We start from the raw sequence: 13,537 nt of genomic DNA, 5'->3' as shown, positions 1-13,537 counted from the left end.
ACGTGCCTCCATATTTTGATTCCTCTACACTTGACTGGACACTTCATTAAAAACCGCCATGCAGATGATTTGTGTCGATATAAAACATCTGCCTGTTATGTAATGGCACATTCACCTATGCAAGCTATCACTTTCCCATGCCTGCTGCTTCCGGGCGACTGTGGTGGCAAATGGCTTTTGCAGCCATTCAGGGGAATGAGGGAGGTCTGCAAAAGGCTTCAATGCGCAGTCACATGCTGCACCAATGCTAGGGAGAGGGTGGGACTGATGTGGGCTACTTAAGCCCTTTTTGCCCCTCTCCTAACCTCTTCATTCATTGGGCTACCGCCACTTCCGATCCTACTGGCAGTGCAGGCAGTGGCCGATTAGCGTTTAGAGGACAGAGTAGGAATGTTTTGTTTGTCAGCTGATTGGCTTTGCTGTCAGAAGTTTTCACCTACTCTGTGCTGATATGTGATGGCTGTATATACAGTGGTACCTCGGTTTATGAACACAATTGGTTCCGGAAGTATGTTCATAAACTGAAGTGTTCATAAACTGAAGCAAACTTTCCCATTGAAAGTAATGGAAAGTGGATTAATCTGTTCCAGACGGGTCCGCGGAGTACTCAACCTGAAGCGTACTTAACCCGAAGCATGGGTGTAATTGGTTCCGGAAGTCTGTTCATAAACTGAAGCGTTCATAAACTGAAGCGAACTTTCTCATTGAAAGTAATGGAATGTGAATTAATCCGTTCCAGATGGGTCCGCGGCGTTCGTAAACCGAAAATTCGTAAACCGAGGTGTTCATAAACCGAGGTTCCACTGTAGTGGGTGGTAGTCATTAAATAGGTTAATTGGCCACCATGGCAGTTGGTACAGGAAGCTATGAGGTAGATACGGTTTGGTGGACACCCTTAGGCGCCTTCAAAGGGGAAAGTGCCTTTCTTGAGACCTGCCTTTAGGTTGGCCCCAAGGGTGTCTTGGGGTCAGAAAGTTTCTGTGCCCACATGCTTAATGCAGCTCCTGAATTTGGGGGGGGGGGGTAAAGCATGTTTTTGCTTATCATTATTGTGATAAAACATACAACTGAAAAACATGGAGCACAAAAGGGATTGTAGTGCCAAACAAGATGACCAACCATGCTTACAAGGAGCCATTGTTGTTTGTCATGAAGAGTGATTCTTGACAGGAGGTGGCTTGTAGTTTAGCAGGAACGTCACTCCCCTTTACATACTGACATTTGTGCTGAAAATTAAACTTCACAGAAAACCGCCGTGATCAACAGCTATCTGCCTGCCCATTGGGTTTCCTGCACATGACTAAAGTGCCTAAGACGTAATTCCTGTTTTCGAAAGAACAGTTTTTGAGTTCTGTAATTGTTATGCCTGCCCAACTGAAGAATTATGTAGCATGTAGAGAAATTATTCCAGATGGGAAATATAAACGTAGGATTTGACTAAAGTGGTTACATAGGAGACTCATATAAGGCATTATAAAAGGCAGCTTTGCCAAGTTTCAAATGAAGTTTCTTTCTTATAGCACTGTTAATCGCCATATAAACACCCCCAGTGGTATAAATTTCTCACTGGGGGCAAATTAAGGGAGTGAGAATGTTTCCAGTTTAATGGGTTTGATTTGGCTACTATATCATGGAATGTTCTAAGAAATTGGCTATAAACGAATTAAGAAAGAAACAGCCATGAAAAATAATCTAAACAACCTATAGACAAGTGAAAAATAGGTCCATTCCTTTAAACATACTTTTTGTGCCAGGAGAATGGACAGAAGTAATGGGAAGAGCAAGCAGCGGATAGACTGGCAGGGTTGAAAAGCTGGCAAACCCTGCAGATTGCTTCATTTAAAATAACAATCAAAGGTTTCTGTTTGCAACATCTCAGTAGGTTATAGTAAAACCTGTCCCTGTTCAAAATATTCTACCAATGCAATTTCCAGATATTTCACAGACTCATGTAATTGTACTGTTGGAAGGCACCCCGAGGGTGCAGGAATCACAGCTACAGAATACCTGACCAAGGGCCATCCAACATCCGTTTTTAAAAACCCAATGAGGGAGAGTCTAGCACCTTCTGAGGTAGTTTGATCCAGGGCAGATGCTACAGATCTGAGGTATATTTAATCAACCTCAACTTACCTTTAGGTCATACACTACTAAAAGAGACTAAGTTTAGAAACAGGGCATTGAATAATTTGTTGTGGCTATAACATGCAAAATCCTGCATCTCTAAAGCCGACTTTCAGGTGCATTTATTCTCTGTTGACGGTTTATTTCCCTTTGCTTCATTTGTTTCTATTCCTTCATCCCAAATGGATTCCACTTGCAGACATACAAATAATGATTCCCTGTCCTCTGTGTTGATACCCTTGAAAATCTTGTAAACTGTTCACATATGTTTAGTCATTCTTTTTTTTTTCCAAAGCAAGGAAGCTTTCGTTCTTGTACTCATTGCTCATAAATCAATCAATCCCCTCAGACCTTTAATCATGCTTATTTCTCTCCTTTGAATCCTTTCCAATTTGTCAACATCGTTCCTATTCAGACATACCCAGAAGGGAACACACTATTTTAGAAACGTTCTCCTGGCGCTGAAAAGAGAAAAATGGCTGCTTAACACAAATAAACTGAAGGTTTGGTTCAAATATTTCAGCATTACCAAGAATATCAAATGCAGAGTTTGGAGAGTTAACCAAAGTAACTCTCCAAGGTTACTGTAAAGTAACCTTGCAAGGCACAATGTATTCTCTAGCTTGTTTGCCACATGGCTGAGCTTTTGGAAGCAGTCAGAGAGGAGGGTGCCAGGTCTCAAGGTGCTGTGCGAGGGGGTTAGAGTCAAGGGATCAAGCCAAATAGCGGCGTAGCATGTCCTGCAGCTGGGTGGGGCCTCTCCGCAACCTCCCCCTCAGCTGTAGGGTGGCTGAGGGAGAGGTGGTGGGCGGACCAAAGCTCCACGCTGCCGTTTCAGGCAGCGCCGAGCCTGCAGGCACTCAAACCACCACGTCACTCCCAGGAGAGACACATGGCTCGAGCATGCTGCAGGCCCCGTGGTAAGTGCCGGCCCTCGCGGTGTGGCACCCAGTGCCAGCCATGTTTCATTACATTTATTGACTGAACTAAAAAGTTTTGTGAGCCCAATTTTAATTTTTTAAACTCGTATTTTTGTCGTTTTGCCACACACACCCTTCAGTGATGACACCCGGGGCGGCCCACACCCACCACATCCCCCTTCCTCTGCCACTGAAACCAAGTATCAGAGCAGAGGAGCAACATTAGGAGACACAGCAGAACAAGAAAGTCAAAGGATGCTTTGGACCAAAAGGTCCTAAAGCCAGGAAGAACACTTGTTGTGCAAACAAAATCTCTGCCCAAGTTAGAAGCATTTTCTGTCTCTTCCTGGAAGGGCTCAATGGTCAGTGTGGATAGGTGGGGCCGTTCAAAAGCCTGAGAATCCTACACTGTCTAGGGAGATGCTCAAAACTGCAGTTCTGTGGCTCATCATATGGAGCAGCTGTGCGGAGAGCCAAGTGCTTCTGGTGCACTGACAGGTACAACATCACATATTCTGTGACCCGGCAAACTTCTTTACAAGCACACAGGTGATAGCACAAGAGTAGTAAAGCAGTTTCCCCTCTTTTCATTTCTTTTCCTTAACTACATCTCCTGTCTGACATAATTTTTAACTCGGCAGAACTTCAAAGCATCATAGGATCATATGTTACTCAAACAAAATGCCACTGCACATACAATTCTTCCTATGTACTCTGTTGGAATGGAATCTCTAGGCACCTTCCTATGTGTAATAATGTTCCAACCAAGAGCCTGCAAGCAAATCCATCCACTTTCTAAGCCTGAACCATTTAGCCTGAACATGAAGAGAAGGTACCTCTCACCTAGAGGGAGAGCTCGCATCTGGCTCCTGGGCCTGAGGTCCACCACCTCTTCTGTGCTGCAATCCATTTTTACAGAGTATTGCACCACAAGATGAAAAATCCCTGCCATCCTCCATAGTTTGCTTATAGAAATGCACCCCAGTGTAGTCCCAAACCATGTTGATAGGTACTACTAGGGATAAAAAATGCAAAAGGATTCAAATGCATCTCCAGAATAAAAATTCACGCACTAGAATAAATTTAAACTGATGCTATTTAGCGAAGGATTCATAAATTCTTACACTTTTCTAAACGCATCTCTTGCATTCCAAAAGTCATTATGCTGTATAAAACGATTATTTCCAAAACAGCATTACCATGAATTATCACCATTGCTGCCTAGCAACGAGCATCTTTTCTTTTCTTTTCTTTTAACACTAAGCTGTATAAACTAGTATCTGGAATTTGTGCAAATGTGTATTCATTTGAGGACTGCAGAGACACATTCATCTTAGAAATCAGACACAGATAATAGAACACATTTAGAGAAACAAAGCAGCAGCAATCATTTCCACACATATCTTAGTAAAAAAATCTTCTCATTACTGCCTTAACTAAGTTCTGTAAAGCTTAGTTATGACAGACTGCGATTTTTTTTTATCTTCTCTTGAAGTTAGTGGGGATTTTTTTTTAAGAGCTTGGTGTAGAAACAATGGACCCTTTATTGATAAAACTTCATGCTGTAAATGTTTGTATTAGTTATACCTAGAGCAGGCTTCCTTGTTCATGTCAATGAATGAGGCAACTGTACTGATTTGGAACGTGCGCGGGAAAAGTGAATCCTCTGAATTTGAACCTCTATGTTCCAAATCACACCCAGACTTGGGGGTCCAAGCTCAACTCCTAACCACCCATGGTGAGCCAGTGTGGTGTAGTGGTTAAGAGTGGTAGACTCGTAATCTGGGGAACTGGGTTCACGTCTCCGCTCCTCCACATGCAGCTGCTGGGTGACCTTGGGCTAGTCACACTTCTTTGAAGTCTCTCAGCCCCACCCACCTCACAGGGTGTTTGTTGTGGGGGAGGAGGGGAAAGGAGAATGTTAGCCGCTTTGAGACTCCTTCGGGTAGTGATAAAGCGGGATATCAAATCCAAACTCTTCTTCTTCTTCTTCTTCTTCTTCTTCTTCTTCTTCTTCTTCTTCTTCTTCTTCTTCTTCTTCTTCTTCCTGCTACCTCTTTGCCTCCTTTTCCTCACAGTGGCCACTTACATCTCCCAGCTATTTTTTGGGATCCCAATATGGATACAAGCATATAATAGTGATTTAGATAAGACACACTCAAGTTTCTTGAGACATATCCTCAGGCTCCGAAATTCAATCAAGTATGAGAGAATGTGTGCAGAATTCAGTATACACATGATGGAATATTGTATTGGGCGTGGACTAGCACTATAAAATACTGGCTGTGTTGCCACTTTCATTCCAACCTTCAATTCTGCTTTCCGATTTACTTAAGGACTCCTATAAATCCAGATGGCTCCAACGCATACACAGCAAAATTAGATCTATTGGTATTGATTTGGAATTATTGTATAATTCTAGTGAGCAATATATTTATTGCAATATCCAAATTAGATTAAGGGATATTGAAAAACAAAACATTAAGTCAGCTGTAAATAAAATCTGCTCCCCCAAGTTCTATGGTTTAAATACAACTGATAACAGGATCACCTATATATCAAAGTTAATAATTCCAGCCCAACGCAGGGCTTTTATGTTAGCCACACTGAACGTTTTCCCCTCAGCTTTTGTTAAGGGCAGATATTTAAACATCCCTAGAAATGAGATACATTATAGATGTTATTTGAAAATGCCGGACACTCTAGAACATATATTCTTTTCTATTGTCCACTGTACAGCCAGCTACGTAAACACGTGTTTTCCCCCTTTTTGGGTAGTTTAACATCATGGCACAATGAAAATATCAGATTCTACCTGTCTGATATTAACCTGGAGGTAACTGCAACGGTGGCTGAGTTTCTGTCAATAGCGGTAAATGGCACAGCTTAGTGGGAAGACACTCCAATGAAAATTTCTGATACTAAATATGCTATATAGCTGTTTCTTTGTATATATATATTTTAAAAAATTGTATATGGATGTTTTAAGATGGTCTATATCTGTAATGCCCAGTAAAGGTTTGGAGAAAGAAAAGGTGACACAAATGCAGGGCCGCCTCTACGCCCGGGTCCAGGGGTGCGGGGCGCCAGGCTGCCAGGCCACCAGGGGCGCCGCTGCGCCTGCTGAGAGGTGCGGCGGAGGCCGCTCCAGGCACGCCTCTCAGCTGTTCAGCGGTTTCAGGCCTCTCTCCGGAGGCTCGCAGGCCTGGGGCCGCCTCCGCCGCATGCAGGGGCATCACAACAGGGGGTGGGCAGCGCCCCCTGGCCCAGGGCTGGCCCTATGGCCAGGCTGGGTTGCGCAGAGCTCTGACCCTCCAGGCGGTAGCCGTGCTGTGCCTGCCACGCCGGGAAACGGGGCGGGGCGGGGGCGCTGGAGGGATCCGGCGCACCACAGTGCCAGGTATGCCTAAGACGGCCCTGCACAAATGTTTGCGACATTGTCATGGGGCCACAAGTGCACTCGGGGAACCAGTGCAAAGAGTGTATAGGCTCCAGTTAATGAAAAGCACTTTGCGGGTTCCCTATGACTTCAGTGAAGTCAACACTGGGCACTGTATCTCAAGCTCTGTGCACTCTAAAGTATATCTTTGGGACTGCTTCTATATGATGGCTAGCAAGCCATATGAGCAGGCCAAATGCTTCTTTTGGGAATAGATTCTGTAACAGCTCACTGAGAGAAAGCTTTGTGTTTCTTTTCATGAGATAGATGCAAACATGAACAAGTGTTCTGGCACCTGTATGTCTGCAGAAACCCAGAAGAAGTGTAGAATAACAGCTGTGAATCACAGCAACAAGAGATATGCCAGCATGGGGAGTGGAAGACGTTTTGGGTGCTGCTTTTCTCCCTGTCCAGAAAAACAGCTGTTTACAATTTAAACAACATCAATGTTCTGATAGGTTTAGCCTAATGGTGTGTGTGTGCCCCCCCCCCAACGCACATTTTTTTTTCAGCCTGCCTTTTTTCAGGCTCAAAGGGGGGGGGGGACATGCAGATATTACAGAGTTATTTCAACTGATATTATCAAAAGCCTTATCTAGAGGTATTGTTTTTAACGTCAAAGGGCTAGTGAAACCACAACATTTTGTGTGGAATGATTTTATTTATTATGCTACAAAAATAATAGAATGAGACCCCATTCATCCCAAACAGTCTGTTCAATTTTGAATAGTGAGCAAGATCATAAATAGAAATTATGATAAATATTAACATACTAGTGTTACATACTGTTCCAGACGGGTCCGCAGAGCACTCAACCTGAAGCGTACTTAACCCGGAGTATGAGTGTAATTGGTTCCGGAAGTCCGTACTTAACCTGAAGCGTACTTAACCTGAAGCGAACTTTCCCATTGAAAGTAATGGAAAGTGGATTAATCCATTTCAGACAGGTCCGCAGAATACTTTAACTGAAAATACTCAAACTGAGGTGTACTTAAACCAAGGTGCTTTGAGGGTTTCTTTACAGTCAAATGGTATATAAACTTTATGAAATAAATAAGTAAATAAATTAGCAATATGGGACTAGAAAAGGGTCTTCTGTTCAATATTCAATGTTATTATTCTGTATAAGCTGTTTGTTGTTTATAGCTTTGTATCATAAAAGTTTCATCAGCATCATAAGCAAAAAGATCAAATTTCTGCAGCAGCTCTGGCTGACAAACAAGATGAAGCACATCTAGGCCCTGCAAATAAGCCAACAACATTATGAAAAATTTGTATCCCACTGGCGCACACATACCTGTGTTTGTCATTTCACACTTGAAAGAAAGGAGACTCAGCTCTCTTTCAAATTATAAACAGTTTCTATACCTAATCACCTGAAGGTGATCCTTACTATTTATGGACAAGCACCCAAACGATTGTTGTATGAGACTTAGTAAATCTCTCTTGGTATTGGAAAGGCAAGTCTCCCAAATGAATCTTCTCTGCTGTTTAGAATAGTTGACAGATAATATGCAACCATGTACTGCCCCTACTGATTTTTATAATTATTTCCCCTGCCACTTCTTGAACAGAGCTGAGGATATTAATGAATATATTTTGGAAAGATACACTGCTCTCCCCTCTAATGGTCTCTACAGCCTCAGCAGATGCTGTAACACTCCAACAGTTTGACTTTACCCCCAATGACACACTCTTCCATTGTCTCTTGAGACTGACGGATGCCAACAATAGAGAGAGAGAGCTGACACAGTGAGAGATCACTTACTTGTATGGAATGTGCTTGCTGCCATTGACTAGGGCTAGGATCACATTGCCCAGTGCAGACAATGAAAGACAAAGTCCAGAGCCTCCTTCACGATTTTTGCTGAGGGGTTTAACACAGCTGCCCAGGTCGATTAGATGTAAGCGGCTACGGCCTCCTGACACTATTAGAGAAGAAATGAGAGAGATATTAAGAGCCAGCTTTCTGATTCTCCTAGGTTAATGTAAGTATGTTGCTGGCATATATAAACACTATATGTGGTTTCCTGGGAGTAAGGCCCCTTGAAACCAATGGGTTTTAAGATTGGAGATACACACACACACACAGAGAGAGAGAGAGAGAGAGAGAGAGAGAGAGAGAGAGAGAGAGAGAGAGAGAGATATGATGTTTATAACCTACAGAGTAGAGCAGGCATCCCCAGACTTCGGCCCTCCAGATGTTTTGGACTACAATTCCCATCTTCCCCAACCACTGGTCCTGTTAGCTAGGGATTATGGGAGTTTGTAGGCCAAAACATCTGGAGGGCCGCAGTTTGGGGATTCCTGGAGTAGAGACAGCAAAAACAAAGAAGCCAGCATTAAAACAATAACAAACGTGAGAGAGTTAAACTCATTCCTCTCAACCCCTTTTTGTGACTAATCCCACCTCCTCCATTCTTACATCTGTAGGCAAGTGAAAGTGTCTGTTGTTTTTATACTGTACTTCATTTTCCTCTGTTATTACCTCTTTTAATATATGTGCCAGAATTCCACATATGCTAAAAAAAACTAAGGCAAGAAACACTACCTGATAAGACAGACAGTATTTAATTTCCACTTCTTAAAAACCTAATGACCATTACTACATGATATTCCTCAGTTCAAAAATGTCTGGCTTCTGAATATTTCATAAAAGTATTGTTAGAAATGCTGACACGCTACTTAAAGACATGTGTTTGACATGTTATATGCTCAGAAATAGAGTGCCATCTAATGTGAGCATGAAATGGTATTATTCAACAAATTTCCATGATTATGTCATTATTTGCGCACTGTATACACACAAAAAGCAATTGAGAAATATTTAGAAATTTAATGTAACTGATACAATATATTTTGCTCCCCATAGCTGCAAAAAAGAAAGGTAGATGTTAGGTTCACTGAAGCATGAAGTTATCTTCCTAAAATTGGTTTATTTTGTTTTATTTATTAATTTTAACAATTTATACACTGCTTAACACCTTCTTCTTTGGTGATCACTCGTAGCCAAGTAAGATTGTCTTCCATGAACACGGTTTTTAACAATGAATACGTAAGTGTCTGTGGAAGCCAATTCTGGATCCACACGTCCTTCCACAGTGGGGACATTGGTTTCCAGGCGGGAGTTGATCACTGTGTGGATTTGCCAAGCGTGCCTTCCTCTTAGCACATTTCTCCCTTGCGTCCTGAGATCGAGTTTCTTCAAAGCCCATGACACCTTGGTAAAGGCTGTTCTCCAACTGGAGCACTCGCAGGCCAGTGTTTCTCATTTGTCAGTGTTTATACTACATTTTTAAAGATTTGCCTTGAGACATTCTTTAAACCTCTTTTGTTGACCACCATCATTACGCTTTCCATTTTTAAGTTCAGAATAGAGTAGTTGCTTTGGAAGACGATCATCAGGCATCCACACAACATTACCAGTCCAACAAAGTTGATGTTGAAGAATCATTGCTTCAACACTGGTGATCTTTGCTTCTTCCAGTACACTGATATTAGTTCACCTGTCTTCCCAAGTGATGTGTAAAATTTTTCGGAGACACCGTTGATGGAATCATTCGAGGAGTTGGAGATGGCATTTATAAGTGGTCCATGTTTCACAAGCATATAGTAAGGTTGGTAGTACAATAGCTTTGTAAACAAGCATTTTGGTTTCCCTGCGAATGTCCTGGTCCTCAAACACTCTGCACTTCAATCGGGAGAAAGCCGCACTCGCAGAGCTCAGGCGATACTGGATTTCAGCATCAATGGCCCTTGTGGAAAGGAGAAGTGATCAACGTTTTCCAACGTTACACCACTGAGTTGGATTTGTGGCGCTGCAGAGGGGATATTTTGTACTTTTTGGTGCAGTACTTTGGTTTTTTGGATGCTGAGTGATAGGCCAAGCTTTTTGTAAGCTTCTGCAAAGATATTTAGGATGGTTTGGAGGTCATCTTCTGAGCGTGCGCACACTACGTTGTCATCAGCATACTGAAGCTCTATGACGGAAGTTACGGTAACCTTACTTTTTGCTTCCAGCCTCAGATTGAAGAGATTTCCATCTGTTCGATATATGATTTCTACTCCGGTGGGGGGTTTCCCATCGACAAAGTGTAGGATCATGGCAATGAAAATAATGAATAGAGTTGGGGCAATAACACAACCCTGTTTAACACCTGATCCCACTGTGAACGGTTCACTTTGAGAGCCATTGTTATCTGCGATTGTTGCTGTCATATTATCATGGAGGAGCCGGATGTTGTTTACAAATTTATCTGGGCAGCCAATTTTCAGAAGGACAGTCCACACGGCATTATGATTTACAGTGTCGAAAGCCTTAGTCAGGTGAATAAACGCCATATACAGGGGTTGGTTTTGCTCTCTGCATTTTTCTTGAAGCTGTCGAGCAGTGAAAATCATGTCCACTGTCCCCCTAGAAGGCCGAAAACCATTTTGGGATTCAGGAAGGGTCACTTCGGATATTGTTACCAGATGGTTTGCTAGCCTCTGGGATACAGTACGTTTACAAAAGATAAAATAAAGATAAAAGCAATTAAAATTAACCAAAAATTCTGAAAACTTGCTTAAAATGCCTGCTGAAATGAAAAAGGTCTTCACAAAATGCCCAAAGTTCAACCAGGCATGCTGGGGCGTGCTGGATCTCAGTCAGGAAGGAGTACCACAAAATTGGGTCTACTATACTGAGCCATGTGTCCGAGCCACTAATGGTGACTCCCCCAAAGACAGGGCAGGGATATAAGGAATCAGGTGGTTCTTAGTGTATCCTGGACCCAAGTTGTCAAGTGCATTGCAAATTTATACAAGAACCTTGACCTTGATTTGGTAGCGTATGGACTGTGAGTTCAAGGTTTCGTATACCAGCGTTGGTATGCTATCTTGAATATAAAGAGTTGTTTCCTTGGATTGCAGATTACAGAACATTGGCTGGGAGATTAGCCTTTGCTTATAATGTTAGTGGTCAATTTTGTAATGTCTAGCCCTGCCCTCAGACTACTAGATTCTCAATAAACTAATTGTTTTTGAGAGCATGGCATGTAGCACAAGTGTTTCAATTAAGTGAACATGTTACACTAAGAAATGGAAGTCATAAAAATAACCCTGGGTGATATCCAAGGTTATTCTTAGTCTGAGTCCATTAATTAAGTCCTTTAATTTCAGTAGGTCTGCTTTGATTATGACTTAAATTGGATATCACCAACTAACATTTTTAATAACTGCCACCTATTTATTGATTGTTAGATAGATAAAATTCTGCTGCTAGCTAGCTAGCTAGATTACCGTTCTACAACATTCAATTTATTTATTTCAATTTTATACTAAAAAAATGTTACTGAGCAGTATGTTAAAAAGAAATTAAGGGGGCTTAATCGCAACTAACTTTAGACTAGATCAGAGCTTATGTTGGGCTCTAGCCAGCTCAATAGGTCACCCAGAGGTAGAATATGAATGCAACCCAGGGGGACTTTTCTTTGATATAATTTATCAAGCTTTGAGAAAATGATAGGATTTCTTCATTTAATTGCATTAGAAAGTAATTACAAAGTGTGTGTGTGGGCACATACATAAAAAACATGGATAATTACATGACTTATGGCAATCTCCTTAAAGCAAGCCATTCTCATTTCTAAAAGACTGAGCATCCATAGTCCTCCTTTGAACTGAAGGGGGATGATTAATAAGCCCACTGTGAGTTAAGTTCTGTCTGGCCATTCTATCTGAGTTATTACTGTAATACATAGAAAAAAATATTTCAGTTGTATGATATGTTTGGACACTTTGATTCGTGTACATTGTATGCGTACTATGATACCGTGTTTATAGTTACACAGGGTGTTATTCAACAGGTTTACAAAAATCAGCAGGTCTACCCTGGGTATGACTAATGCTGGCTATCACCCATGCATCTGAATCAAAAACAATCAAATAACTATTGACAACAAAAAATATTCATTCAAACTCATGCTCCATATTAGAGGGCATCAAATGCAGCAATTCAAACTGACATAATACAAAAATTGCTAACCTTTGGGATTAAATGGTTCAATCATTTAATGATACCCGTAAAGGAAATAGTGGCTTTTCAAGTTCCCGAGTGAATAAGGAAGCCACCCCTCGGTGGTAAGAGAGAGGATTTTGTTTATTAGATCTACTGAATTAATGCCTCCATTTTAATGCTGCCAGAAGAAAGATGCCTTTGGTTGTGCTTTTAGTTTTGGCGCAGTCAAGTAGTAGTCTGGAAGACAGGAAGCAGGTTGCAACCAAGTAACCGGAGGAAAGGGGAGGCAGTTGCAGGACAGGGAGAAAAGTTTTTTCAGTTGGAGAAGAATTACTTAGCCTTATGAGCCAAGGCAGAGTAGAGTTTGGAGATTTATAGGGTAAAGTGACATGTCTGAACAGACATTTCATGGCATACTCTGGCCACAGTGGTTCATGTATTGGAAACACTGCAGCTAGACTGCTGATGGGGGCGGACTGACACCAGCCCATAACTCTGGTACTCAAAAGCTTACGCTACAAGGCCAGGTTCAAGGATGTTGTGTTAATTGATCCCTTATAGCCCTGGATGATCACTGACATATTTGCAGGAGTCAGTGGCAGTGCCCTCCTGCATGGCTCAGGAGCACAGCTCGCATTCACCAGGAGCTGTGCATTGTGTATTGTGCACCCAGTTTTACGGAACTGCCTTGCATATGCATACGTGGACATTTACAAGGGTGCCACTGGAAATGCATAGTCATTTAAAGGACAGCAGTATATGCATATCTTAGGAAAAGATAGGGAAACAGTGGGACTTACTTCCCCCTTTTCCACTCTTCTCCATTCGGTACTGGTAGATGTGCAGAGTGAAGAGCATATGAGAATTCTTGTGATCTTCCTCCCGGCAATCTTGCTGGCTGCTACGACGCGAGGCAATGGCTGCATCGAGGAAGAAGGCAGCTTTCTCTGCAGTAGGAGCTCGGAGTTCACTTTGATTCTGCAGCTGCAAGGCAACCGACAGGATACAAACCACATAAAATGTGCTTATTGAGATCCAGTACTAGCAAGGTAGGGA

General features: G+C 42.1%; 1 protein-coding gene across 3 annotated transcripts in view; it reads right to left on the bottom strand.

Moving 5' to 3' along the window:
- KIF26B (kinesin family member 26B) overlaps positions 1 to 13,537 on the bottom strand; it is a 275,544-nt gene that overhangs the window by 50,542 nt on the left and 211,465 nt on the right. For all 3 annotated transcript variants that reach the window (XM_035108339.3, XM_060272882.2, XM_035108340.3), the window contains 2 exons: positions 13,282 to 13,465; positions 8,252 to 8,411 (listed from right to left, as the gene is read on the bottom strand). In XM_035108339.3, the coding sequence (XP_034964230.1) occupies positions 8,252 to 8,411; positions 13,282 to 13,465 (344 nt within the window). The remainder of the gene's footprint in view (positions 1 to 8,251; positions 8,412 to 13,281; positions 13,466 to 13,537) is intronic.

The sequence above is a fragment of the Zootoca vivipara genome, chromosome 3 (genome assembly GCF_965207765.1).
Source record: "Zootoca vivipara chromosome 3, rZooViv2.hap1.1, whole genome shotgun sequence".
Taxonomy (NCBI): domain Eukaryota; kingdom Metazoa; phylum Chordata; class Lepidosauria; order Squamata; family Lacertidae; genus Zootoca; species Zootoca vivipara.
This window is presented reverse-complemented; position numbering and strand designations above follow the sequence as displayed.